Genomic DNA, 24084 nt, shown 5'->3' on the forward strand with positions numbered 1-24084 from the left:
CGCAAAATTCTCATTCTATATATAAACCTTCTCAAACGACCATTCTTTCACTGTCCCCTCAAAATAGAAAGTTTAATTTGAATAAAAAATTTTTTTTATTCAAAATTGAACTTCTTGATATTTATGCATATAATTTAAACTGTCATAAAGTTTTAGTTTAAGCAAAAATCTTGAAAAGTTTTTTAAAAAAAAAGAAAAGATAAATCAGAAAAAATTAAAATGTGTTTAGCTCTAAAATTTTAAATTAAAAAAAACCTCTGTATAAAATTTATATTTTCTTTAATTTTATCTGGTTATATAAGTGCTTTTTCTTAACCTATGTGGCTGAAGGGTTGAGCGCGGCTGCTAGGTGGCACTTGACATGACGTGGGAAATCAAAAGCCGTGGGTTCAAATCCCACAAGGGTACCCCAAATCTGATGAGATAATATTTAAGCATCAGGCACGTCAACTGGCCCACATTAGATGACACCTGATTGGTATCTTTGGTACCATCAGTTATACTAGCTACAGGGCTACTCCACATGTAAATTGTCACCATTTCTAACATAAGCTGAAAATCATGTAACTAACTAGTTAACTAGTTAGTTATTGTAAATTACTTATTAATTTTATATTTGATGAAGTTTTAAATATAATTTATTTATTATAAAATTGTATTTTTAACAAATAATTTATATATAATTAAATTAAAAATATATTTAATTTTATATTTTAAATTTATTATAGTTATTAATTATATAAATAATAATAATAATAATAAAAATAATAATAATAATAATAATAAAAATTATTATAATTTATTAAATAAATAGTAATTATTTTTTATTTTAATTATTTATAATTATTTTTATTAAAAAATAATAAATAAATAAATTTAATTAATTAGTATGATATTAATATTTTATAATTTTAATTATAATAATAGTAATAATATATACATATATATATATATATATATTAATTATTTTATAAATTATTTTTTTCAAATCAATAAAATTTAAACTAATATTATATTTTTATTTTTAATAGTTTATCAGCTTATATATAATATAACATTTAAAATTTTAAATATATTAAAAACAGCTCATATGAATGAAATTTTCTCTGGTTTATAAGTCTCCATAGCTAATAAGATTCTTTTCTCCTGATTGAGATTTTCCTTGCTAAAGGGTTAGGCATATTGAATGATTCAAGTGAGTTAAGAGTTGGGATGAAAAGGTTGAGTGATGTGAGTGGTGTGAGTGGTTGGATATGTTAACTAATGAATTAACCAGTTAGTTATCTAACTAGTTAGTTAGTTAGTTAACCTTAATTAATGCTTAATAATTTCGACGTGGGATAAAGGGGAAAATCAATCTCAACAACCTCGGAATACGTCGTTATAGAGATCAACCTCTAGACACGAAGACCACCATCCATCCATACGAGGTGCTTCTATCGACCATGGAACCTGGAGACGATAAGGTCTTTACTGCAGCACAGGGATGTAATACTAATATAAAAAAATAAAACATAAAATGGAATTGGAAAGCCGATTTATTCCTCGATAATCCTCTATGTTGATAATTTATGGGAAGTCTTCGATGGTTCATCTCTCGACGGAGGACCCCTTCATATGCTAATAAATTACAATCCTTGGAACATATAAAACATAATCCACGGTTCGTGGATCTCCACTCCGAGCTTAATATGCTAACTCACTCTCAGATATATAGAAGAAAGACCCGGAGGCTGGAACGGACCCACGAACGGATGAACGGCCTTTGTTTTGCTGTAATTAAGCAACCGTTTTTTGTTTACGAGATACACACACCATCTGTTCCATTCCTGGGCGAATACTGATATTGTTCGCTCCTAAGGAATGCTAAGAGCATAAGACGATGCTGCAAGACCTTAAAACATGCTAAGAAGATGCCAGCTCCGTCTCTCAGCACGATTTGCGGGAATAGTCTGAATGTGCTCTTCCTGTGATGCTTGATAGAACACACCCATACAACAAATACGGAGTCCATACATACACCCACGGTTTCTGAAGCGCGGTTTGCTCCGCCATCCATCATCGAGCCAGCTGGACAGAGGAGAGTAATACAACCGGTGCCTGTCTAGTAGTAGACAAAAGAGACTAAATTAAAATTACAGACCCGCAGACAACGCATGCCTGAGGAATGCATTGAATGAAATGAACGTCGGATTCTCCAACATTCTGATGGATCCAGTGGGGATACAAGGTGCCAGATACCAGACACCAGACCGTTGAAAAGTAGTAAGGTACTCCATGATTGAGCGGGGATATCATGGCCGGCTGGTATCGAGATCAATATGTATTTTGATAAACTTAGGTATCGTGGAACCCAGGCCGCATTCGAATGTTTAGCTCATGACGAACCTTGATATTCTCTTGCAGCCTCACAAACGGAGGAGACCATGCTATCCGGTCTAAGGTCTATTCGGCCAGGAGGAGCAGTGATTGTTCCTCTCTCCAGTTCATCCTTGACAACGATCTCAGACATATTTCTCGCCTGGATCCAGCCATGCTGAAGAAGTGCTAGCGCTACAACAGACGGCAATGGCATGCCGCTATCAAGAATGAAAGCTCATGATGCAAGATATCCAGACGTTATTCATACGAGATATTCGAAATATAACGACTAATTTACCACTTATTCAGTGGCGATACAGAACTGTGGAGTGTGGAATCATATTGCTGCCTATTTTTAGCTGCACCACAGTCTCCATCCGTTGTCCCTGTTTTCCCTGTGCCTATCTCATCTTCTCTTTTTTCTATTTCTACAGCTTCTTCCTCTTCTTCCTTCCTCTCTTCTTCTCACCTCACTGTTGTATTCTTTACACCATCCACCGTCGATTTCCTGGCTTTCCAACTGAGTCCATTCGTTAATTTTGTCTCTCGTCGGTGCTAATATCTCCTCTTTCGTTCTTTATATACAAACTACCACTCCCTCAATTAGTACGAGTCTTGTCTAAATCTTTATACTCAAAGTTCAATAATTTTCAGTTCTTTCACAATGCGTTTCGCATATATTGCTTCCTCGGCGGTCCTCATCGCCAGCGTGACTGCCAGCGTCAAGCAGCAAATTGGTGATAACGGCGATGGGAAATCACACAATCCAGAGGATCCAACTACAACTGATATTTACTGGACCGTAACTACGACCTCTCATCCAAGAGACCAATCAGAAAACCGCCGCTCAAGGCGCTTCTCCTTCTCAATATCATTTCCAACTATTACAGTGTATTTTCCAACTTCTCGCCCGACCACGCACCCGACCACATACCCGACCACGTACCCGACCACATACCCGACCACGTACCCGACCACATACCCGACCACGTACCCGACCACGTACCCGACCACGTACCCGACCACATACCCGACCACGTACCCAACCACGTACCCGACCACGTACCCGACCACGTACCCGACCACGTACCCGACCACGTACCCGACCACGTACCCGACCACGTACCCGACCACGTACCCGACCACGTACCCGACCACGGACCCGACCACGGACCCGACCACGTACCCGACCACGTACCCGACCACGTACCCGACCACGTACCCGACCACGCACCCAACTACCACTACGTATCCAACTGGATCTGGTCACTCAACCAAGTATCCAACTGGATCTGGTCACTCAACCATGTATCCAACTGGATCCGGTCACTCAACCAAGTATCCAACTGGATCCGGACACTCAACGAAGGATCCAACTGGACAACCGGCCAAGGGTCCAACTGGATCTGGACATCCAACGAAGTATCCAACTGGAACTGGACACCCAGCGAAGTATCCAACTGGATCTGGACATCCAACAAAGTATCCAACTGGACATCCGGCCAAGGATCCATCTGGACATTCGGCCAAGTATCCAACTGGATCTGGACATCCGACCAAGTATCCAACTGGACATCCGGCCAAAGATCCAACCGGACATCCGACCAAGGATCCAACTGGACATTCGGCCAAAGATCCAACCGGACATCCGACCAAGGATCCAACTGGACATTCGGCCAAGTATCCAACTGGATCTGGACACTCAACGAAGGATCCAACTGGACATCCTCAAACCACGTCGTACCCACTCACCACCACTACTGTTACAGTCATCACCACTTACTGCCCGGAACCTACCACTGTTACCGTTGACACGACTGCCTACACAGTTACGAAGGTATGTTTTCTCCATTTCACCATTTTCATGTAATCCATACTAATTACATATCTTTCAGCCCACCACGTTGACCATTACCAGTACAATTACTGCTACGATTTCAGTAACCACCACTTACTGCCCGGATCCTACCACCGTTACCTTTGGCACGACCGCCTACACAGTTACGAAGGTATGTTTTCTCCATTTCACCAATTTCAGGTAATCCATACTAATTACATATCTTTCAGCCCACCACGTTGACCCTTACCACTTACATTACCAAGCCGTGCGGTGGCTGGTATGTTTCCTCCTCCACTCCTTTTCCCCACCTTGAGTACAATGAACCAACTAACGCCCCTCAGCCATACAACAACCCATCCCAATCCTTCATACTCCCTTTCAACTCTAGTCCCAACTTACTCGAACAGTCCCAAGACCTCAAGTTATCCAACCAGCTACCCCGCAGCTGACCCTGGTGCCAACCCCACCAGCTACCCCGCAGCTGGCCCTGGTGCCAACCCCACCAGCTATCCCGCAGCTGACCCTGGTGCCAAAACCACCAGCTATCCCGCAGCTGACCCTGGTGCCAAAACCACCAGCTATCCCGCAGCTGACCCTGGTGCCAAAACCACCAGCTATCCCGCAGCTGACCCTGGTGCCAAAACCACCAGCTATCCCGTAGCTGACCCTGGTGCCAACCATACCGGCAACCCAGCAGGCAACCCCGCCGGCGACCCAGCCGGCACCTCCCCATCTGTCCTTGAGTTCACAGGTGCTGCTTCACGGGCTGTTGCTGGTGCTGGTGTTGGTCTTGCTGGCTTGATGGCATTGGCCGCTTATCTTTTGTAAGCGGAGCGATTTGGTGTTTTTGGGATTCATTTGTCTCGATTTTTAATGGGGTTGAAGATGAAGGCAAGTTGGGGGTGGAAGGTGTGTAAAAAGAGTAGTGGGAGTTGATCAAGGATTCGACATGCGAGTACATGTTCCTGGTCTCCTATTTTACTTCTACTTCAAATCCTGTTTATTATCCTCCTTACGCATACATATATGACTTTTTCATTTCTCAACTAGTCTGCTACTTAGCTGGAGTTAGCTTTTTGAGGCGTCAGCCAACTTCATACATGGACGTCCAATTTTCGTTTGTTGGAATTTCTTTCATATTAACTGCTGTGTTTGTAGTTAATTCAACTTGCTATTTGGCAAATGTGTGTATGTATCAATTATTAGATTATGAGAAGTTGGAATGGCTAATAGGATCTATCAACTTTTATTTATAGTTGTCCAATTGATATTTCAGAGAACAGTAACTAGTTATACATGGAGTAGAAAGGTAAAATCCAACTGGCATCGCTTATCGTCAATCAGATGAAATGAGTAGCTGCCAGATAACATATTTCTTGTTGCTCTTTTATTTATTTAGTTATTATTATCTTTTTCTTGAATCTATTTTTATATTTGTTGTTTGGATGTATCGCTGACCTTATACACTTAATCGGAACAAGGACGGATGGGCCATCCATATCCCAAATTACCACCGACCAACCGAACACAATTCGAGAACTCACTCACCCGAATAAATGAGATGCTGTCTCCAATTCCAAACCCCCCTCCCCCCATCCCGCCCAGGATCCCTATGCAGCCGATCCATTAAGCATCTATCACAGAGCTATCCGCCTATCCGTATCCCCTTCGGCCTGCACTCCATCGGACCCTTGCCGGGCTGCAACTTACGAGTTAAGGTTCTGACAGGGACAGGATAAAGCGACAAGCAAAGCATATACCTCGATCCATTGGTCCCTTGCCAAATTTAAGAGGTCTTGGGGGGGCATGGGAAGTCCGGAAAGGCGTTAGTTTATCTCAACGAGCCGGTCTAATATAACGATAAGTTGAATATCTAGTTATTTAGTTGCCGCAGACCTCAGTTTTCAAGGAGCAAACAGCACAGCACAGGACACTAGGACGCAGCTTGTCCAAACTCCTACCTGTAGATGAGTAACGTTATCAGCAGTTAATGTAGGGAGTCAGGGGAGCCGATTCAGCCAAAAGAGAGGACTCAGTCGGCAGCTTGCATTCGTTCATCCTGCTGCAATCCAACTCGTTAACTCGTTAACTGGCTAGCTGACCATTTGTTAAGCTGCCGTGAACAAAGCTAGCCGCCAGCTTTCTCCGGATACCCTCCACATCCACACAGCGCGATGTATATTTCTAGGTAGTTATCGATGGATCCAGAGTGACAAGCTGTGTTCCTCCTGTTGCTTATTCCATCGCATTTGGAGTGTTTCCATATTCGCAACGCTATCCTACCTCGTTCCTTTACCGTGCGTCATCCTGTCACCTCCGTCTGAGCTTGTGGAAGCTTTTACGGGGTCTATGTGACAGTTTGCCGCACAAGGATTGGGGTAGTTATCATCCCCCTGTTGCTATTTCAAAAGAAGAGAGTGGTCTTCTCCATGGTTCGCTCGGTTTGTTAACCGCTTCCCCCGCAGCTGTGGTTTGTTGCACCGGACGGCGTTCACTAGCAGGGGATAAAAACCTGGCTCGTGTGTCCCCTGGTAGTGTATGAATTACTCTATACGTATATAATCAATTCTTCTTCTGTGCGCAAGATTGAAATGAAGGCACTTAAGGCCTCATCTCGTCTCGCTGCTTTTTGCTTGTCTCTCAGTGTGCTTGCTTGTCTCTTATATATAAACATACAGTATAGTACCCCTTAAACAAAAGGTGTGAAAGCCAATGGGAATCACAACTGTCGCTTCCATGAAGAAGAGCCATGATGACGACGGCCTTAGGATTGCCGACGATGATGTCTATGTCGAGGGGAAACCCCGAGAGGGACGTGCAAGTAGGAATCGCAAGGATGAAGCTGACTGCTTCTCCCAGCTCATGCCAGAGGAGCTGGTGCTGCAGAAGAAAAATTGCGGCGCAAGATCGATATACTAATTATGCCCATTGTCATCATCGTTTATCCCATGAGCTATAGTTGCTGATCGGTGTGTTCTTTCCCCCTCATCCATTCAATAGTTAACGATATGTCCATATCGACTCGTTCTGTTGCTCACATCTTGTCAGAAACAACTCTGCCGCGGCACGTCAGGCCTGGAAGCCGATCTCAACCCCACTCCAGCTCAGCACCAGACGGGGCTTTCTATTCTCCTTGTTCCATATATTCTCATGCGGGTTCCACCTAACCTGCTGCTGAACTATGTCAACCTCCCGTCGCTGCCCGCAGGCTTCTTCACCACAGCGTGGGGACCTGCTTCTGCTCCGACATCCCTGTTCACGAATTATGGTCAGATTGTCGCATGTCTATTTCTTCTTGCTTTAGCTGGTGCGTTTCCAATAGAGATATCTTCTGTAGTTATCTCCCTGGAAGATAAGCATGTATTTCAAATTCTAACCAAAACTAGAGGCCCCTTTTTTCCCGGCGCCATCTCAAAATGGTACACAAAAAAGGAACTTGCCCTGTACATGTCCATCTTCTACTCCGGCTCCCTCATCTCCGGTGCCTTCGGCAACCTCATTGCTGCCGGCATCCTTAAGTGTCTCAACGGCGCCCGCGGACTGGCACCTTGGCAGTGGCTCTACATTATTGAGGTTCGCCATAACCTGCTTCATCGGCTTAATCATCTGCATTATTCTTCCAGACTTCCCAGACACCTGGAAACTACTCGCACCAGAGCTCAAACATGTCGTCGCCAACAGACGCCTTTCCATTGAATCCACGGAAGTAGATGTCGACACGGGCTCTCGCGACACGAGCCAATTCACAAGTCTTAAAACTCGTCTTTTCAGATCCTTAAAACCCACATGCTCACCCTAGCGTCCATGGCCTTAACCGACGCGAGCGTGTTACAGAACTACTTCCCCACTCCAACCCTCCCGCTGGGGTACAGCGACACCATCTGCCCTCTCCTCGGCCGCACCCCCTTACATCTTCAGAGAAGCTTACAGCCTCATCCATTCGCACTTATCGGACCGTTTTCGGCAACCGCTTCTGCTTCTTCATCTATCCCATCCCTATAACCATAGTCGGTTTAAAATCTTTATGAAAACAGACAACAACGCCTTTAGTCCGCTCTATTTCTCCTTTTCCCTTATGATGTTCATCTTCGCTATGAAAGGCACTTGCTATTCATGGGCTGTTGCATCGGCAATTCCGCGACCGCCCGCCAAACGCGCAACGGCGTACGCTTTTATAAATTCTGCAGGGAACTCGACGTCTATGTGGACGTCGTTTACGTATCGTGAGAGATCAGGACAAGCCGTATTTCCTCCTGGCACTGGGTGTAAGCATTGGCCTGTAGGTTCTCGTGGCGGTCATGGCGTTGTCGATGAGGGGGTATTTGATCTGGAAGAATAGCAGCTAGAGAGGTTGGAGGAGATGGATGCGCCCCTTAGCGAGCGGGAGATGGGAAAGACAGCTGAGATTTAAGGAATTGGGCTTGAGGAGGCGATTGGTGTTGCGGAGAAAGGGTTTATATATATGATTTAAGTTCTCAGGTGAGGGGATAAGTACTTATTTTGAAATATTTCCTTTCCAGCTTGATACGTATATTCAATGAACGTTTTGTCTGATCGTGGATTACTGTTTCATCTAGCTTGGTAGAATCCTTATGGTGCAGATGCCAATATGGAGAAAGGAGGTTCAGGCTGGCACATACAAACATTCCTACCCAAAGGCTGAAGTGACTAAAACACTAAACAACAGCTGAAGAATGTATACAATGTGAACACATGCACTTGCAATGTTCGTATATATATTCCTGGAGTAAAATCGTCCACAGATGCAATCTGTAGCCCCTAAACTCCTGAGGAAATTAGAAGGATTAAAAAGTAAAATTACAATTTCACACTTCCAACCCTCTTCTCCCTCTTCTCCCTCTCCCTCTCCACGAAATACTCCCTAACCCTCCTCCTCGCCACCTCCACAACCTCCGGGTCCTCCACCGTCGCCGGCACCGTAACCGCCTTTTCAAAATCCCCCGCCTCTACCGCATTCTCCACAAGCTCCCTCAGCACCCGTCGCAGCGTCTTCCCACTGCGTGTCTTCGGAATCATGCTCTTCCCGTTTCCGCCGTTCTGGATCATGCCACCCAGCGACGCAATGGCGCCGATTTGCTCGCGGACCAGCGCGTTTACGGCAGTGAAGAGGGCTGCCGAGGGCATGGCGGGGATTGGAGTTGAAGACAAAGATGTGGATTGTGGAGGTTTTCTAAGTTGCACGAAGGCGAATGGGAGATGGCCTTTTAGAGGGTCTGGGATGCCGACAACGCTTGCTTCCACGATGTCTGGGTGTGAGAGTATGGCTTGTTCGATTGCGCCTGTTTCATGGTATAAATTGTTAGAATATGTCTTTTCGTTGCTTGGTAAGTGGAGAGGTTATATTGTAGGGGTGTTTATATAGGTAATACGAACCAGTACTAAACCGATGGGCAGCCACATTGATAATATCATCAGTTCTGGCCATGACATGTACATATCCATCGTCATCCACCATCCCCGCATCTCCAGTATCCACCCACCGCCCACCAAACCGCTTCAGATACCCCTTATAAAACCGCTCGTCATCACTAAACAACGTCGTAAACGCCGTTGGTGCCAACGGCATCGCCAGAACAATATTCCCCATAGTTCCACTTGGCACCTCATCTCCTTCATCATTGACGATACGCACGTCGAAGCCTGGCATAGGTTTACCCGCCGACCCAGCTTTGATAGGGAATGGCTGAATCACATTCCTACTCCCATGTTCCAGGCCAATGGCACTACGCAGGGCGAGCCCGGTCATCGGTGACCCGGACTCCGAAGACCACCAGTTATCAATGACCATGGCGCCAGGGGCAGCGTGCTTATCAAGCAAATCCTGGTAGGTGCGGATAATGCTGGGCTCACTCCGTTCGCCAGCAAGGAAGAGGCCGCGCAAGTGCTTCAGCCCTTTCCGATTCCCAACTTCTTCAAAGTGACTGTTTTCCGGGTCCTCTTTACGAATAGCGCGAAGAGCGGTCGGGGCGGTGAAGAGGATGTTTACCTTGTGCTTTTCTATGGTTCGCCAGAAAGTGCCTGCGTCAGGCGTGCCAACGGGTTTCCCCTCGAAGAGGACCGTAGTAGCCCCAGCCAACAGTGGACCGTAGAGAATGTACGAATGACCGACGACCCAGCCGATATCTGAAGAGCAGAACATGACGTCTCCGGGGCCCTTGATGTCGAAAAGGTATTTTATGGAAAGATTGAGGCCCACCGCGTGGCCCCCAGCTTCGCGAAGGACGCCTTTCGGGAGTCCCGTGGTTCCTAAGTCAAGTATTAGAAGTCTATTATATAGAAAATTTTATATAAATATCCCGTCACGCATTGAGAAAGTGACAACATACCACTGGTATATATAATATACAGTCCCTCCTGACTCTTTACGGGCACAGCCACAGCTCTAATATTTCGCCTCCTACCACTCGTCACAATCCGCTGCCAATTCCTCTCGCCCTCCAGCTTCAACATGGGATTCCACCGCAGCTCATTCCGCTGCCAGACAATGACTTTTCCCGGCTTGAACGAACTCTTAGCAATCGCCCCCTGGACTAAAGGTTTATAATTCATAATGCCCTTGTTTCCCTCGATTCCGCAGGACGCGGTCATTATGGCCCGTGGTTTCGATGCCTCGATGCGCTGGGCCAGAGACGTAGCAGCGAATCCACCAAAGACGGCTGCGTGGATGGCTCCTAGACGTGCTATGGCGAGAGCTGCGAAGAGGGCGGCGGGGATCATGGGCACTGCAAAGCAGTTTTGTGACGATTATTAGCATGGTTGCATCCGTGTGGTATATTGCACATACATTGTACAGTGCATCCACTCATCCAACGCCAACTACAGCACAAAACAACGAAGAATGATTAAAATAAAGACATTCATACTGTAAATCAAGACAACATCCCCCTTCCTGACACCCTCCTCCCTCAACACCCCGGCCAACACCTCTACCTCCTCCAACAACTCGCTATACGTATACTGCTCCTGCACGCCCGTCACGGGCGATTCATATATAATGGCCACATTGTCTCCATTGCCAGAGAGCACATGTCTATCAACGCAATTGTAGGTCGTAGAGATCTCGCCATCCGGGAACCAGGACCAGTGCTCGTGGCTGATGCCGCTGCGGGGAAGAACCTTGGTGGTCCGGCGCAGGCTGCAGGAAGGGGGCTTGTGCCAGTGTACTTGGGCGGCGTGGTGAGACCAGAACTGCTCTGGCGATCCGATGGATAGAGAATGGGTTGCGTCTTGGGGGTGGGAGTCCATTGTGATTAATGTTTGTTATTTGCCGGTGTTGCTGGCGCGGGTACAGGTGCTGGCGCTGCTAGTGTTGCTGCAGAGGGACGAGACCAGGATGAGATGGATAAGGAGAGAGAGGGTGTGCGTGCTGGGGGGTCCCGGGCAGAGTATATTGCTGTTGATACAGGGTTCCTGCTGTGTTGTTTTCTTCTATAGCTAGAGAGTAACCGTAAGTTGAAACTCAGGTATTCGGCTAGACGTGTCTCGGGGGGACGGACGCGGACTAGGAATGCTAATCCGGTGAGGCAGCGGGTCAGCGGAGGTTTGCACTGCAGACCGTCGGAGGGGAACTTCGTGGGCAAACCCGCTAATTGAATAGCCGCGGGGAATGATGGACATTGCAGAGAACAAGAGAACGCTCATCGCCCCAGTGGCAGTTGAGCAGATCTCATCCCGGGCGCTGGGTGATGTCTGTTCTGCCGCGTTCTGCTGTCGCTGTCGTTGTTCGTCGTCTTACTCGTAAAACTGGTTAGTTATGTCTATGTCTCCGGGTTCAACATGTTCCCTTAGACCCGAACCCGTAGAAAACCGAGGACATTGGCCGGGGAACGATGAGATCAACAGAGCATAATTTTAGAAGAGTAATAAAAGATACCGTACATGCAATCAATCATCACAGGTGATGGATCTCATGTATACCTAATAGGGACATCACATAAAGAGAATAGGAGAAAACTGTGATCCAAGCCGAATCAATCGTTAATCGTGCCATTGATGTCATACCAAACATTTATTCATTTATCCACGTATCTATCATTCGTGTACTCTGCATCCCAAGTTCTATACAAAGAGAATGAGGAGAACATTAGAGAGCACACAATGGATAGAATTAAAACCAGGATTGAAAGCACATTTCTTCTCATTCTTCCGCTCCATATCTTTCCAGGATCCCCTTCATCTAGCCTCTGCAATGAGCCGGGCCGGATATGTAGAAAATGAAAATTCCACAAGACGAAATCACACCATTCGGTAGCCGAGGGAAAAATAAAATGAGAGAAATTTCGAGCATATTTTGACATAGGACAAATGCTAAGTTGGTTAAGCTATTCTGCTTCATTGGTGTTGTATTATAATTTGCCTGTCGCGTTCCAGCTCCTCAGCGCTCTGGTATATTGCGGTAATCTCAGTAAACGCCCCCCTCCCATAGCCAATTCCCTATTCACTATTCACAAACGGAACGGTAGTTCTCCCGTATCAAGAGAAAAGAAGAACAAGGAACGAAAAACTAGGAATAAAATAAGTTCGTTTGAAAGGGATCAGGGGGTTGGGGGGGAAACGAAAGGAGCAAGGAAAGGGAATGAAAAACGAAAGAAAAGACATAGGGAATTTGTAACAGTGGAAAGGAAGGGAAATAGGTAGGGAATGAAAGGTAATATCGAAAACAGGGGGAAAAAGAGATCCTTCTATCATTGTTGGTGGTGAAAAGAATTGTGCCATCTGCTCCAGCCTCTCAAAAATAAAAGGAGATAAACGGGGGGGGAAGGGAAACAAAATCTCTCAAAATTTTCAAATGGCTTGGTAATAGGAGAGAGGCAGGCGAAAGCGAAACGGAGGGAGAAATAGGGTACGAAGGATGACGTCAAATGAGAATAAAATAAAGAGAGAAACTTGAAAATCCTTAAAATGCCAGTAACACCGTAGCTGGAGGAAATGAGCACACAAGACACACAAGACGATAGATACATGACGCGCGCACACATACTTTCTTTAATGGAAATGCAACCCTGATTGAGGATCACCTGCGAAGCTTTTGATTTTTTTGGATTTTTTTAACTTCTTATTTTTATTTTTATTTTTTTCTCCAAAGTAAAATAAAAATAAAAATAAAAGTTCCATTGTTCAGCCCGTCATATCCATCACTCTTTGCTCATACGAGAACTAATAAGAGGGGAAATAAGCATAAACATAGACAAAAGGCAAGGGAGAAAGCCAATTCAGACCATCTCAAGTTAATGCGCCGGAAAAATGGGAGGAGAAAAATGTAGAAGTGTGGAAAAGGATTGGGTCCGGGGAGATATCTGAGAGGTGCGAGAGACAGGTGGAATAACCGGCAAATAGTAGCTATCCTGATCCGATATGTAGATAGCATGCTTCCGATATAGTTTGTTAATATTGCTAGTTTAGTGGCACAGTTGCTCAAGGTGGTTAGAGTGGTTGCGTAATAGATGACATTCGTTAGAGGAGATGGTGGTTGGAGTAAACGAGATAAGATGAAATAGATATATATGCGCCTGCATTAAACGCAATCCGCCCACCAAACATAGAATCTTAATAGAGACGAAAAAGAGGTCGGAGATATAGGGTAGAGGAGGGTTGTTATATCAGTTAGGGATCGAGACTGTTCGTTATTTTTCGTTTTTCGTTTTTCTTTTCTTTCTCTTTTTTTTTTTTTTTTTTTTTCTTTTCTTTTTTTCTCTAGAAAATTTTATGGAGAGCTCCATCATTTCCCTCTTTCCACATTTTTTCAAAGAATTAGACACTTCATACCGCTCCTGTGCGTCTTAGGACGATCGGTTCGGAATTTCGTGGTGTGTTCCTGGCCATTGTCCTTCTGCGTGCCAGGGCTTCTGTTAAGTGTCTGTCGAGTACCCTGTTGCTGTCGTTGTTGCCTAAGCAGGCGAACTACATCGTAAAACGCTTTCTCAACATTGATGCAGTTCTTTGCAGAGGCTTCGACGAAGTCGCATCCAAGCTCCTTGGCCAGCGCAGACCCTTCTTGCGATGAGACGGCCCGCTCAATGGCCTTGTCGCTCTTGTTTCCCACAAGCATTACTGGAACTTTCATACCAGGGGTCGGCGGGTTCATGGGCGATGTAAGGTAGCTGACTCCCGTTGGGGATCCAGAGCTTGCGGATTCCTTCACTAATTGGATCTGGTGGTGAAACTTCTGTATCCGGGTGAACGAGGAGCGTGATGTGATACTGTAGACTAGCACGAAACCCTCACCGTCTCTGATCCATTGGTCCCTCAAAGCGGTATACTCTTCCTGTCCCGCAGTGTCAAGCACCTCGAGCATACATGCCTGCTGGTCAATGACAACCTGTTTACGGTACGAATCTTCAATTGTTGGGTCGTATGTCTCGACGAAATGGTTTAGACAAAGCTATTGTAATGTAAGCGTGTCATCAATATTAACTCTCCATTCATCTAACTCAGAATAGGGAGGGCCGGTCTGGTAGTATGGAACGAACCTGGATAGTAAGCGCGGTCTTGCCAACACCCCCATCTCCCAGCACCACCAACTTGTAGAGCTTCATTTTCCCAGCCATTGCTGCGGAAATTGCAACGCGTAGCCGCCAGTTAAATTGTCAAATCGAGAATGCCTTACTAGCAAAGGAGAAAAGTGGAGGGATAAAAGGAACGGTTAAATATGATTTGTTTATATTTTGGTTTAACAGAGTCCCACGTCTTTCGGATTATTCGTGAGGAGCTGGATCTCCGGTGGGACGCAACGCACGCCAGTAAAATAGCACAGATTGGTATCGATAAGGAAGCGAAACGATAGCGGCAGGCAATTACTGGAATGCCAAGATCCGCGAATAGTAAACTTGTGAGTGGGAATATTTAAGACTTTTCTGTCCGCAGGTTTCTTCAGGCGATAAGTTTCAGATACGAACTGCAGATAAACAGTAGTTAGCACAAGTGTCAATAGGCTAGAACTGAAGAGTTTGAGGTTAAGACCAAGGTACGAAAGGATGTCCGGAAAGAGACAGATATCTAAAACCCTCGACAGACATCATGGAAAGAGAAGAGCAGGCCAGGGATCAACCACACGCAAGAAATACGACTCGGCGATGAGGTTTTTGAGGCTGCGCAATGGCGGGTCAGAAGGAGCTTACCTCTGTGCCAATGAGCGGAGGTCGGATGGCGGTTATACACTGGCAAGCAGAGGCGTATATGTGTAAAAACAAAAAGTTTTAGCAAGTATAACCAGAAAGTGTCTGGTGGATTGCTCTGACTTGTCCGAGGTCGCACTCAGCAAGTGGGAACACCTCTCTGGAGATGCGAGGTCACAGGCAGATGGGTGAGGAGAGGTAGGATCCGCAATGTGTGGGCGGAGATGATTGAGGAGTGTAGAGAATTCCGGCTTCTTTCCAGCAAACAGCCAACAGAGTGTTTGAGAACAAGATAGAGAAGAGCAGAGCAGAGCAAAAGATGAGGTGAGGTTGAGTTTGAGGTTGACAGACGTTGAAGAAGAAGAACAGAGAAGAGTAAGTTAGGGCATCCAAAAGCCACCGCCAGCACGTGAGGAACCAGAGGAAGAAACAGACAACAGACAAATAATAAATAACAACATAATAATAATTACAATAATGTCTAGACAAATTAACTCTGAGGAATGGAATAAAGGATAAGCAAGAGCCGGGATAATAGAGGATGATAGGGTGGTATTACTATTATTGTTATTTATTCTGTTATTATTCTTTCGATTGATACGGTTTTTATTCTATATCCTGCAGGTGTGGTTCGTGGGTTCCTAACTAATGCACCCAGTCCCCAGGGGCCAACCATCGCCCCAGGCCCTGCAAGACTGCCTAGGAACGCCTAGACGACAGGGTCCGCTCCAGTTAAAGAATGCTCCAATGCTTCAGTAAAACCACCCCCCAATACTCCCTAATTTCCCCCTCCCCCGGGTTTTGGGATCCAAGGCAAAACCACATCCAGACCCCCGAACCACCCACTCGACCCTGAGCCGTCTGACGAGGTTTTAGTTAACTGAAAAAGAGGGGAATTCAAAACTCGGCGCATCCTCTTGGCCCTTTAGCTAACCTTAATTCACTTTTTGCGCTTTTTGCTCTTCCCAGTCAGTCGCCACTATTATTCTCAGCTCCCTGCTTTAGTTGCTCTCCCTGGTCATCCCTGGTGTCTGTTGTGTCTTCTGTCCGCGTTCTTGGGCTTCCTGTTATTTGCTCAGACTTTTACCGTCTGCTATCAATCCTCATAAGTGAGAAGATACCTTTGACGAGAGGCCGCTCTCATAAATCCACGGATGCCAGAAACGTTGGAATCCCGGACCTCAAATGTTTAGACACTTATCACTTCTTAAAAGAAGTACTTGTTAAAGGAGCGTTTTTAGATTTTTATTTCGTCAATATCAAAATGAATAGCGGGCAGCAGACAGAAAGATATTATAGTAATACTGCAAATTGGTAGGGCCTTGCGGTTTTGTTCAGCCCGTTAATATACGTATTTACTCCCTGGTACAGATATAAAATTATTCTCTTGCGGGAAAACCGGAGAAGAAAAACATATACATATTAATTTTTCACAATTTCTTCACGCCCCTTCATCAATCTTTCCTCCTCCATCCCACTAAGTAATGGTGTTGTGGTCCATGATCTATCGCAATCAGCTGCGAAACGGGATTTCCTCAGCTTCTCAAAGTCGAGGTCAATTAAAGCACACTATTAGCCTTTTTTAAAAAGTTTGCACCCGGTGGCTTGTCAAGCACCTCTGCCACTCCACAAAATGGCCCACAATAATATTTTCAATTTCGTTTCTCCACTTCTTGCCATGCGGCACGCCGCACAGGGTTTACAGCCCAAAACTGCCTAGACAGATCCGCTCGAGTGCTGACAACTTTCCCACGTTCCCCATCTGCCATCTTCGGGTTTTGGGTCCCTTCCAATTATACCTGTCAGTAAAACTGCTCCGTCCTAAGCATTAACTATTTATTTCTGCCACAGCGTAACAATTCTTCAGACCGAAGGCCTCGAGTTTACCAAACGAGGGAATAATATGCACGCCCTGAGGAGCTAATAAAAAGGGTTTAACGGCTACCTTGTTTTTGAATTAACTATATTCTTGTCGGATGATTGGCCTTTTTAATTGGGCTATCGCCAGAAAGTAACCTGTTCACTCTGTACTGTTGAGTGTTGAATGATGCGTAAGGTGCAATCATGATCCTCAAGGCAAAATGGCTTTCTTGGCTGCCTCATCGGTTTGCTCGTTCGCTGGCTCTTTTGATCGCAAAAGCTCAAAACGTCAAGGCGTTCTTCCATCTCCGCTTCTCTTCCTCCGCATCATTGGTTGTTAAAATAGTTAGTTAATGGCGGTATTCTTTCCTGTGTTTAGTTGCTGAGCAGGGTCCGCACGACCCATCAGCAGAATACATCCGTTCCGGTACCTTTTTTTCTTTTTCTGTTCTCTTTTTTTTTCTCTTTTCTTTTTTATTTTGGAATTGATCATGTCGACAAAGTAGCGCTCCATATTTCTCGTAGGCAGATGCCACAAGAACAAAACACCAGAGGACCAGAGGTGGGGAGTGAGTGGAGATTTCTTTCTTTTTGCCATATTTCGCTCTGTGCAACGGCCGCATTGACAAAACCCTTACTATTTCGGCGGGCGGGACTTCTCCGCTCGTTCCAGCGCCGAGAAGCACTTAAGAGTCTAAAACCCTGACAAATCCAAGCAGAGAAAGCGAAGTGGGACGGACAGCTTGACCCGGAGAGGAACTAGTTGGCGCTGTTTTTGGGGGGGTGGGGGGAGCCGTTTGACAGCCAAAGCTCGGGCAATGCTGCTCGCATCCAAACGATTTTGTCGGGGCAATGCCGAGTATTTTTCGTGGGTTTTCTGCCCAATGATGGCGGCTATAACTATATAACTTCTTCCACTTCTTTGCTTGGTGAAAAAAAAAATATATTCTACAGAGGTACCTAGCGATATCATCATGTAATTTGATGGAGTATTTCTAAAAAACGGGCTATTCCACCCTTTCTCACTCATAAGAAAGCGACGTGGACTAACCTCAAACATCATCCATGACAAGGAGATGGATGGATGGATGCCCTCCTTACTAGCCGAAAAGTGGAAAAAAGTCAATTATAATCTCACCAACATCCAGTGACGACGGAATGAGATTGCCATTCACTTGGAGAAACCTTCCTCTCCATTTAATTGCCGTTTGAACAAGGATATATTATCTCATACAAAACGTCGGAGTGTGAGGTTTTTTTTTTTTTTTTTTTTTTTTTTTTTCCGATGTTGGAGAGTTCAATTCAAGTTGTTGCCCCTGCAGAAAGTTACTTTCGCCAATGTCTGGCTGAGTCAGCGCGGTTTTCTAAAGAGTCCTTCGATCTTCTTCATCAGGCTTGAAAGTTCACGACGGGCTCTTCTATTTTCTTCCCTTGTAGCGTTCTCCTGTGATATTCTACTGTTTCCTCGTTCTCTGGACACATATATTGTTTCCAAATGAGTCGATCCTTGGCGAACTGATACTGCACATGCTTCGTCCTAGCGTGTCGTTCCTCATGGTAAGGCCTTCGGAAGGATAGGACCGAAGCATATGGACGTGGCTATATAAGCCCTTCTCGGCAGGTTATATGACTGTTCTTCGAATATGTTTGAGGATGACGTGCATGGGGAAGCGGCATACGGAGGTATCAATATCCTCCTGGTCCCTGGACGAACACCAGCACAGTACGGCAACGAATAAACACCGCAAGATAAAACGATTGAAACTTACGATAAAGCCCAATACAGCTGAGCTTCATTGAATTTTCATTCGTTTTCCCTTGTCGGACAGTCCGAACCTCCATATCAAGTGCAATATGGAATGGAAATTTCTTAACGTCAACGGGAAATCTGCTGGATTTTTCCGAGGCAACATGCACGCTGCAAGCCCCGTGTCAGCAAATGTGGCATGCAATTTCAAAACTAGTGAGGCGACCTTAAAGAAATTCCCACGAGCCCCTAGATTCAATAGCAAGTTGTAGGTTTGTCAACCATATGAATTCCGCAGGGGATTAATGTTCCCCCACCGATTATTCTCTTCATTTAACAGGAAGAGACAGGGCAGAGACAGCAAGTTTCATGCGCCTCTAAGCATTGGCTGAATTCTTGAGATCAGTGCTCTCTAATCGCCGCCGGTTCGGTAAATTATGCATAGAGCAAACCAAAGCTTAACCATCGAACAGGATTAATAAACGAAGAACCCATTTGTATAGGGTTTAATTCTCTTCCAGTCTTCCATGGTTATTAACATCCGGGTAGATGTTAAAAAACAAACGGTGTTTCCACTATTCCGCTAGCTCTGTGACGGTGATGGTGGCGTACGAGGGAACCATGCGTCGCAATTTGCACTTATGCCGCGACATAATGCAGCTCAACAATGACCTGACTGTCAGTCAATTCTCATTATGATTATTTTTACGGAGTACAGACTTCACACTCGCTGATACAGAGCACAGTAATAATGAAACAATGGTAACTAACGTTAGTTATGAACTGATCTTAAATAACACATTCTCTTGTTGACATACTTTTTTACGCTGTGAGGAATTTCACTCCCTGACTCTCTAACTCATCACAGCAATCATTCTCCTTTGCAATCCTCCCATCAATCTCAAGGCTAGACATGCCTGGTCTAATTCGGACAATAAAAAGATAACATTGGTTCAACAGCTATCTATTTATATCACTGCAATGATTCAACAGAGATGGGCTTCCCGTCAATAGACTGAGCTTATACTCGGTGCGGGAAGCGGGCTTGTAACTTTAGATGGAGATGCCCCATTGAGGATATTGCGGATGGCATATGTCGGGAAGACGAATGACCAACCAGAATGCTAAAATGGAAGAATATATATCTATGCAGCCGGTTTCAGCGGAGGCTTTCTGCAGATCCTCCCACGCCCGCGTCGCCCGGATCGATATCGATAGTTTCCCACCATTTAGCTAATGCAATCAACGACGACCTCACCTTGAAGTTCTAAGGTTAACTTCTCGAGATGCAGCTCTCGACCTGGACGCACTGTGACAATCCAATCCCATGATTGATCGTCGATTATTGGAAGCACATTCCAAACATTGACCATCTCCCTTCTCCCGCAGACTTGATAAAATAGCTATGCCGAGACCAACCTGGATTGTTGAATATGCAGTTTTCACCCTATCAGGGAGCAGACCTGCCTTCGCCTACTTTAACTTCTTGCTGGGCTGCCTTGCTACCAGCGGCCGAAAGAGCAAGCATAGGGGCTGCCTTACGTGGGGTTGCCCACTGCAGGGATTTTTATTTTATTTTATTTTGTTCTTCTTTTCTTTTCTTTCCCCCCACCCCAGAGAAGACACGAGATATCTTGTTTAAAAATGATTGGATTGAACAAAGGTCCAGGATTGAAAACTCAAGTCACTCCAACCATGTCCCGGGTTCCACTTCCGCTGTGCTAGCTAGTGGTTAACGCGGAAGCGGTCGACTGGTGATCTGCTCTAAGATAGCTTGATTTACTGGCCGATGTATCAATGGGCTACAATCATCTTTGCTTCCATTTGGAAGCGTTCGAATGGGATCCAGTTGTCACACCGCTAACTTGGCAAGACGAAAGGAATGTCATCCTTCGGGTACGGGTTTTAATCAAGCTAACACCGTCGTCAATATCCTTTTACTGTTCCAGGGGAAGGACGTGGGTGTGGAGCCCGCTTCCCTGAGCATATATTTCTACCATTATTGTTACACGCGGCTAGACACCCTCATTCCGTCACCAGCCCACTGTTCCTTCGTATCTAACCTGGGTAGATTCCTGACATCCCTGAGGTTCCCGAAAGCCGCCAAACTTGGTTAGATGTGCCAGTTTGATAAGAGGGATCGCTAAACGGGACATCTTCCTGCTGCGGATCTACTCCACCATTTTTCCCATGTGGTTTTCCCAAATGATCCTTGGATATTTCTCCATTTTCACGCGAGATGTGCCTTGGAGGTAGGGCAGGACAGGCCAGAACAGGCCAGGTTATGGTCTCAATACTGCTGTTTCCAAGGTTGCCTCTGACACATCTGTTGATATGTTTAGCTAATTATATGGTTGTTTTGTATTTATATCTAACACTCATTGACGAAGGAGTCACCTGGAGAAAGAACACTGTGCAGATATGTAGATACGATTCTTTTCACTTATCCAGAGACTAACATTGGACAGGATGACGTTTCCAAAAGCAACGGCAGTACCGTGAATGGCCCTGATGCGATGATTCTATGAAAAGAATATATTCTTATGAGCACGATCGATTCTTTAGTCCAGAAAAACTTCTCTCTTAATTCTCATAATCGTTATCGCGATGGTCATTTATCCAATGCTAAAGTATCGGGAGACGGTCCAGCGGTGTCCAGTTTGCTTTGCACGGAAGTGAGATGCCCAATTTTTACGAATGAATAGGAATCAGGTAACTCTCCAGTTGGCCTGATGCTCTAGGTGGACAGTGTTGAATTGATGGTCAATTCAGGGGGCCAAACCTCCTCCTTCCGGCCCAGAATCCTGCCCTCCCCCAACGCCCCGATTCCCGCAAAAAGGCCACTCGGTGCTACACCGAGAATATCCGATGTGCCTGGGCGCACCGTGATGGCATCATATAAACGAGGAAGACTTGGGTCCACAATCTAGTTGGGTAATCTTGGACCCGCGCCGTGAGCCTCAACAGCAGGTATTTCTTAGGGGAATACAGGAGTGGACCACGGCGCCGCTATATGCCTCCAAGTGTCTCAAGGCAAAGCCGATTCCGGGTACAGCGGACGGTCCGCTGTTCTGATATTGAGTATGAGAAAAACCTATACCCGCTATTTCTGTGGTTGGATCGCATAGAAGGGGAGCCAGGCTAACCAGGTCAGTAGTTGTCTCTATCCAGTGAGCATATGACCGAGGCAGATACGGGTTGCATGCGAGCATTGTTTACTTTGATGTGAGGTATCAGGGTATCAGGGCGTCTTCAAGTGTATTCAGCAGATGATTGGCGATGATGATCCGCGGATTCGTTTTCGGCTGTGGATGTTGAGAGCACCACGCTCTTTGACGCCGAGAGTCTCCTTCTCCCCATCTCTCTTCAGTTGTTGACGTGGTGTTCATCCTGTGTATAAGATCTTCTTTGGCGCATTGGGTTCAGTTGTTAATCCTTTTATCTCCTGGTTATGGTGAGTTGAACTTTAGATATAAACTTTTCTTTCCCCCATTTCTAATCTTTTGGTATCTGTTTCTCTACACTGTAGAGTATATGAAGGTCATTACCCGCATGGAACCCAATTATCCTTAGATATACCCGTTCCACGCAACACTCACTTAACCACACCCTGCTTTTCCCTCTGCTCCGCCTCCTAGCTGGGAATTAGATGCAGGCTAGCATGTATACAACAAAAGGCCAAAGTAGAGACTTTCTGAGTTCTGATTGCCCAACATAAGAGCCAATGAAAAACCCCTAACCAGTTACAGAATGTGGTGCTGTTTGTGTCGTTCCACTTCTGGATTTGTCAGGGGAGGAAGTGGGTTACTTAAGACATCTCCTAACCTTTATACCACATCTACAACGTAACCGGGCCCTAGTGGTTGATTTCATAATCAACCTCCGGTCGGACCTTCGCATACGAGGGTCCGCCACCTCAACGTGAAATATTTTCTTAGATACTCTATTCCATCTTCAAAATTCAATAACCAGTCAACGCAATGACTTCTTCATATATTTTAATAGAGAATAAGATCACAGAAGCTCTAGAATCCATAGCCAATGTTGAAAATCCTAATATTAGTGCATTGGCAAGAGAATTCAATGTTCCTTACTCACATTTGATCAATCAATTCCATGGCCGCCTCCCTCACACCAAAAGAACTCCTACTAACCAATTACTATCTTCTGGCTAGGAAAAATCACTCTGTCAGTATATAGAAACACTAGATAAGATAGGCCTACCTCCCAATCAATCAATGATACTTGGTGCTGCCTGATTTGTCCTTGCAGAGAGTCATGAAGATCTCATTGATCTTCCACCTGAGATTGGAGAACATTGGGTCAAAAGATTCATCAAATGTCATCCTGAATACAATATACAACAGCAGAAGACCATTGACATGGCAAGGAAGCAAGCCTATGAGCCATCATTCATACTTGATTGGTTTAACCATTTTAAGGAGACAGTGGATAAGTTTGAGGTCCAACTCAGTGATATCTACAACTTTGATGAAACAGGGTTCAGGATAGGAATCAGACAAGATCAGTGGATAGTGACGTGAGATCCTCAAAGGCAGACTTATGTTGGAAGCTCAAATAATAGAGAAAACCTTACAATCATTGAAGCAGTCTCAACAGATGGCTTCACCATCCCTCCTTTGTACATTCTCACTGTGAAGCAGCTACAGGAGCGCTGGACCAATGAGATTGAGAAGAATGTCATGATAGACATGTCAGACACTGGCTATAACAATGATCAAATCACTTTTTCAGTGGATTCAACACTTCCATCACTCTATGAAGAGTCACATCAAAGGATCTCATTATCTGCTTCTATTGGATGGCTTTGACTCCCACTGCACATATGAGTTCATTGATTATTGCAACAAGAATAACATCATCCCCTTCTACCTTATTTCACATACAAGTCATCTATTACAGCCTCTGGATGTAGGGGTTTTTTCAGGTGTTCAAGCATCATCATTCATTGGCAGTCAAAGAAGCAACAAGACATGGTTGTGAGAAGTTTACAAAAGTTGAATTCCTTCATGCCATCACCTCTATATGAAAGATGACATTCAGAATTAATACAATCAAGAGAGGATGAGAAGCAACAGGCCTGGTTCCATTCAATCCATCCATTATTCTTAATAAATTAT

At 45.1% G+C, this 24084-nt stretch overlaps 6 protein-coding genes across 6 annotated transcripts; 3 read left to right on the top strand and 3 right to left on the bottom strand.

Moving 5' to 3' along the window:
• Positions 1-1895: 1895 nt before the first annotated feature.
• On the bottom strand, positions 1896-2575 carry PAAG_08514 (hypothetical protein; the record flags this gene model as incomplete). The annotated part of the gene is made up of 4 exons (XM_002789543.1): positions 1896-1967; positions 2021-2104; positions 2228-2304; positions 2389-2575. The coding sequence occupies 4 exons, from the start codon at positions 2573-2575 to the stop codon at positions 1896-1898; spliced, it is 420 nt and encodes a 139-aa protein (XP_002789589.1).
• Positions 2576-3025: 450 nt separating this feature from the next.
• On the top strand, positions 3026-5029 carry PAAG_08515 (hypothetical protein; the record flags this gene model as incomplete). Its single annotated transcript, XM_015846534.1, has 4 exons — positions 3026-4198; positions 4257-4370; positions 4429-4478; positions 4543-5029. 4 exons carry the CDS (start codon positions 3026-3028, stop codon positions 5027-5029), a joined length of 1824 nt encoding a protein of 607 aa, XP_015701198.1.
• Positions 5030-6913: 1884 nt separating this feature from the next.
• On the top strand, positions 6914-8540 carry PAAG_08516 (hypothetical protein; the record flags this gene model as incomplete). The annotated part of the gene is made up of 5 exons (XM_015846535.1): positions 6914-7078; positions 7250-7508; positions 7590-7774; positions 7834-7907; positions 8036-8540. The coding sequence occupies 5 exons, from the start codon at positions 6914-6916 to the stop codon at positions 8538-8540; spliced, it is 1188 nt and encodes a 395-aa protein (XP_015701199.1).
• A 479-nt stretch (positions 8541-9019) lies between these two features.
• PAAG_08517 (propionate-CoA ligase) lies at positions 9020-11467 on the bottom strand (the record flags this gene model as incomplete). The annotated part of the gene is made up of 4 exons (XM_002789546.2): positions 9020-9501; positions 9596-10468; positions 10549-10944; positions 11086-11467. The coding sequence occupies 4 exons, from the start codon at positions 11465-11467 to the stop codon at positions 9020-9022; spliced, it is 2133 nt and encodes a 710-aa protein (XP_002789592.1).
• A 2497-nt stretch (positions 11468-13964) lies between these two features.
• On the bottom strand, positions 13965-14769 carry PAAG_08518 (ras-2; the record flags this gene model as incomplete). Its single annotated transcript, XM_002789547.2, has 2 exons — positions 13965-14603; positions 14692-14769. The coding sequence occupies 2 exons, from the start codon at positions 14767-14769 to the stop codon at positions 13965-13967; spliced, it is 717 nt and encodes a 238-aa protein (XP_002789593.1).
• Positions 14770-15195: 426 nt separating this feature from the next.
• PAAG_12573 (hypothetical protein) lies at positions 15196-15528 on the top strand (the record flags this gene model as incomplete). The annotated part of the gene is made up of 2 exons (XM_015848048.1): positions 15196-15393; positions 15469-15528. The coding sequence occupies 2 exons, from the start codon at positions 15196-15198 to the stop codon at positions 15526-15528; spliced, it is 258 nt and encodes an 85-aa protein (XP_015702338.1).
• Positions 15529-24084: the final 8556 nt, after the last annotated feature.

The sequence above is a fragment of the Paracoccidioides lutzii genome (genome assembly GCF_000150705.2).
Source record: "Paracoccidioides lutzii Pb01 unplaced genomic scaffold supercont2.36, whole genome shotgun sequence".
Lineage (NCBI taxonomy): Eukaryota > Fungi > Ascomycota > Eurotiomycetes > Onygenales > Ajellomycetaceae > Paracoccidioides > Paracoccidioides lutzii.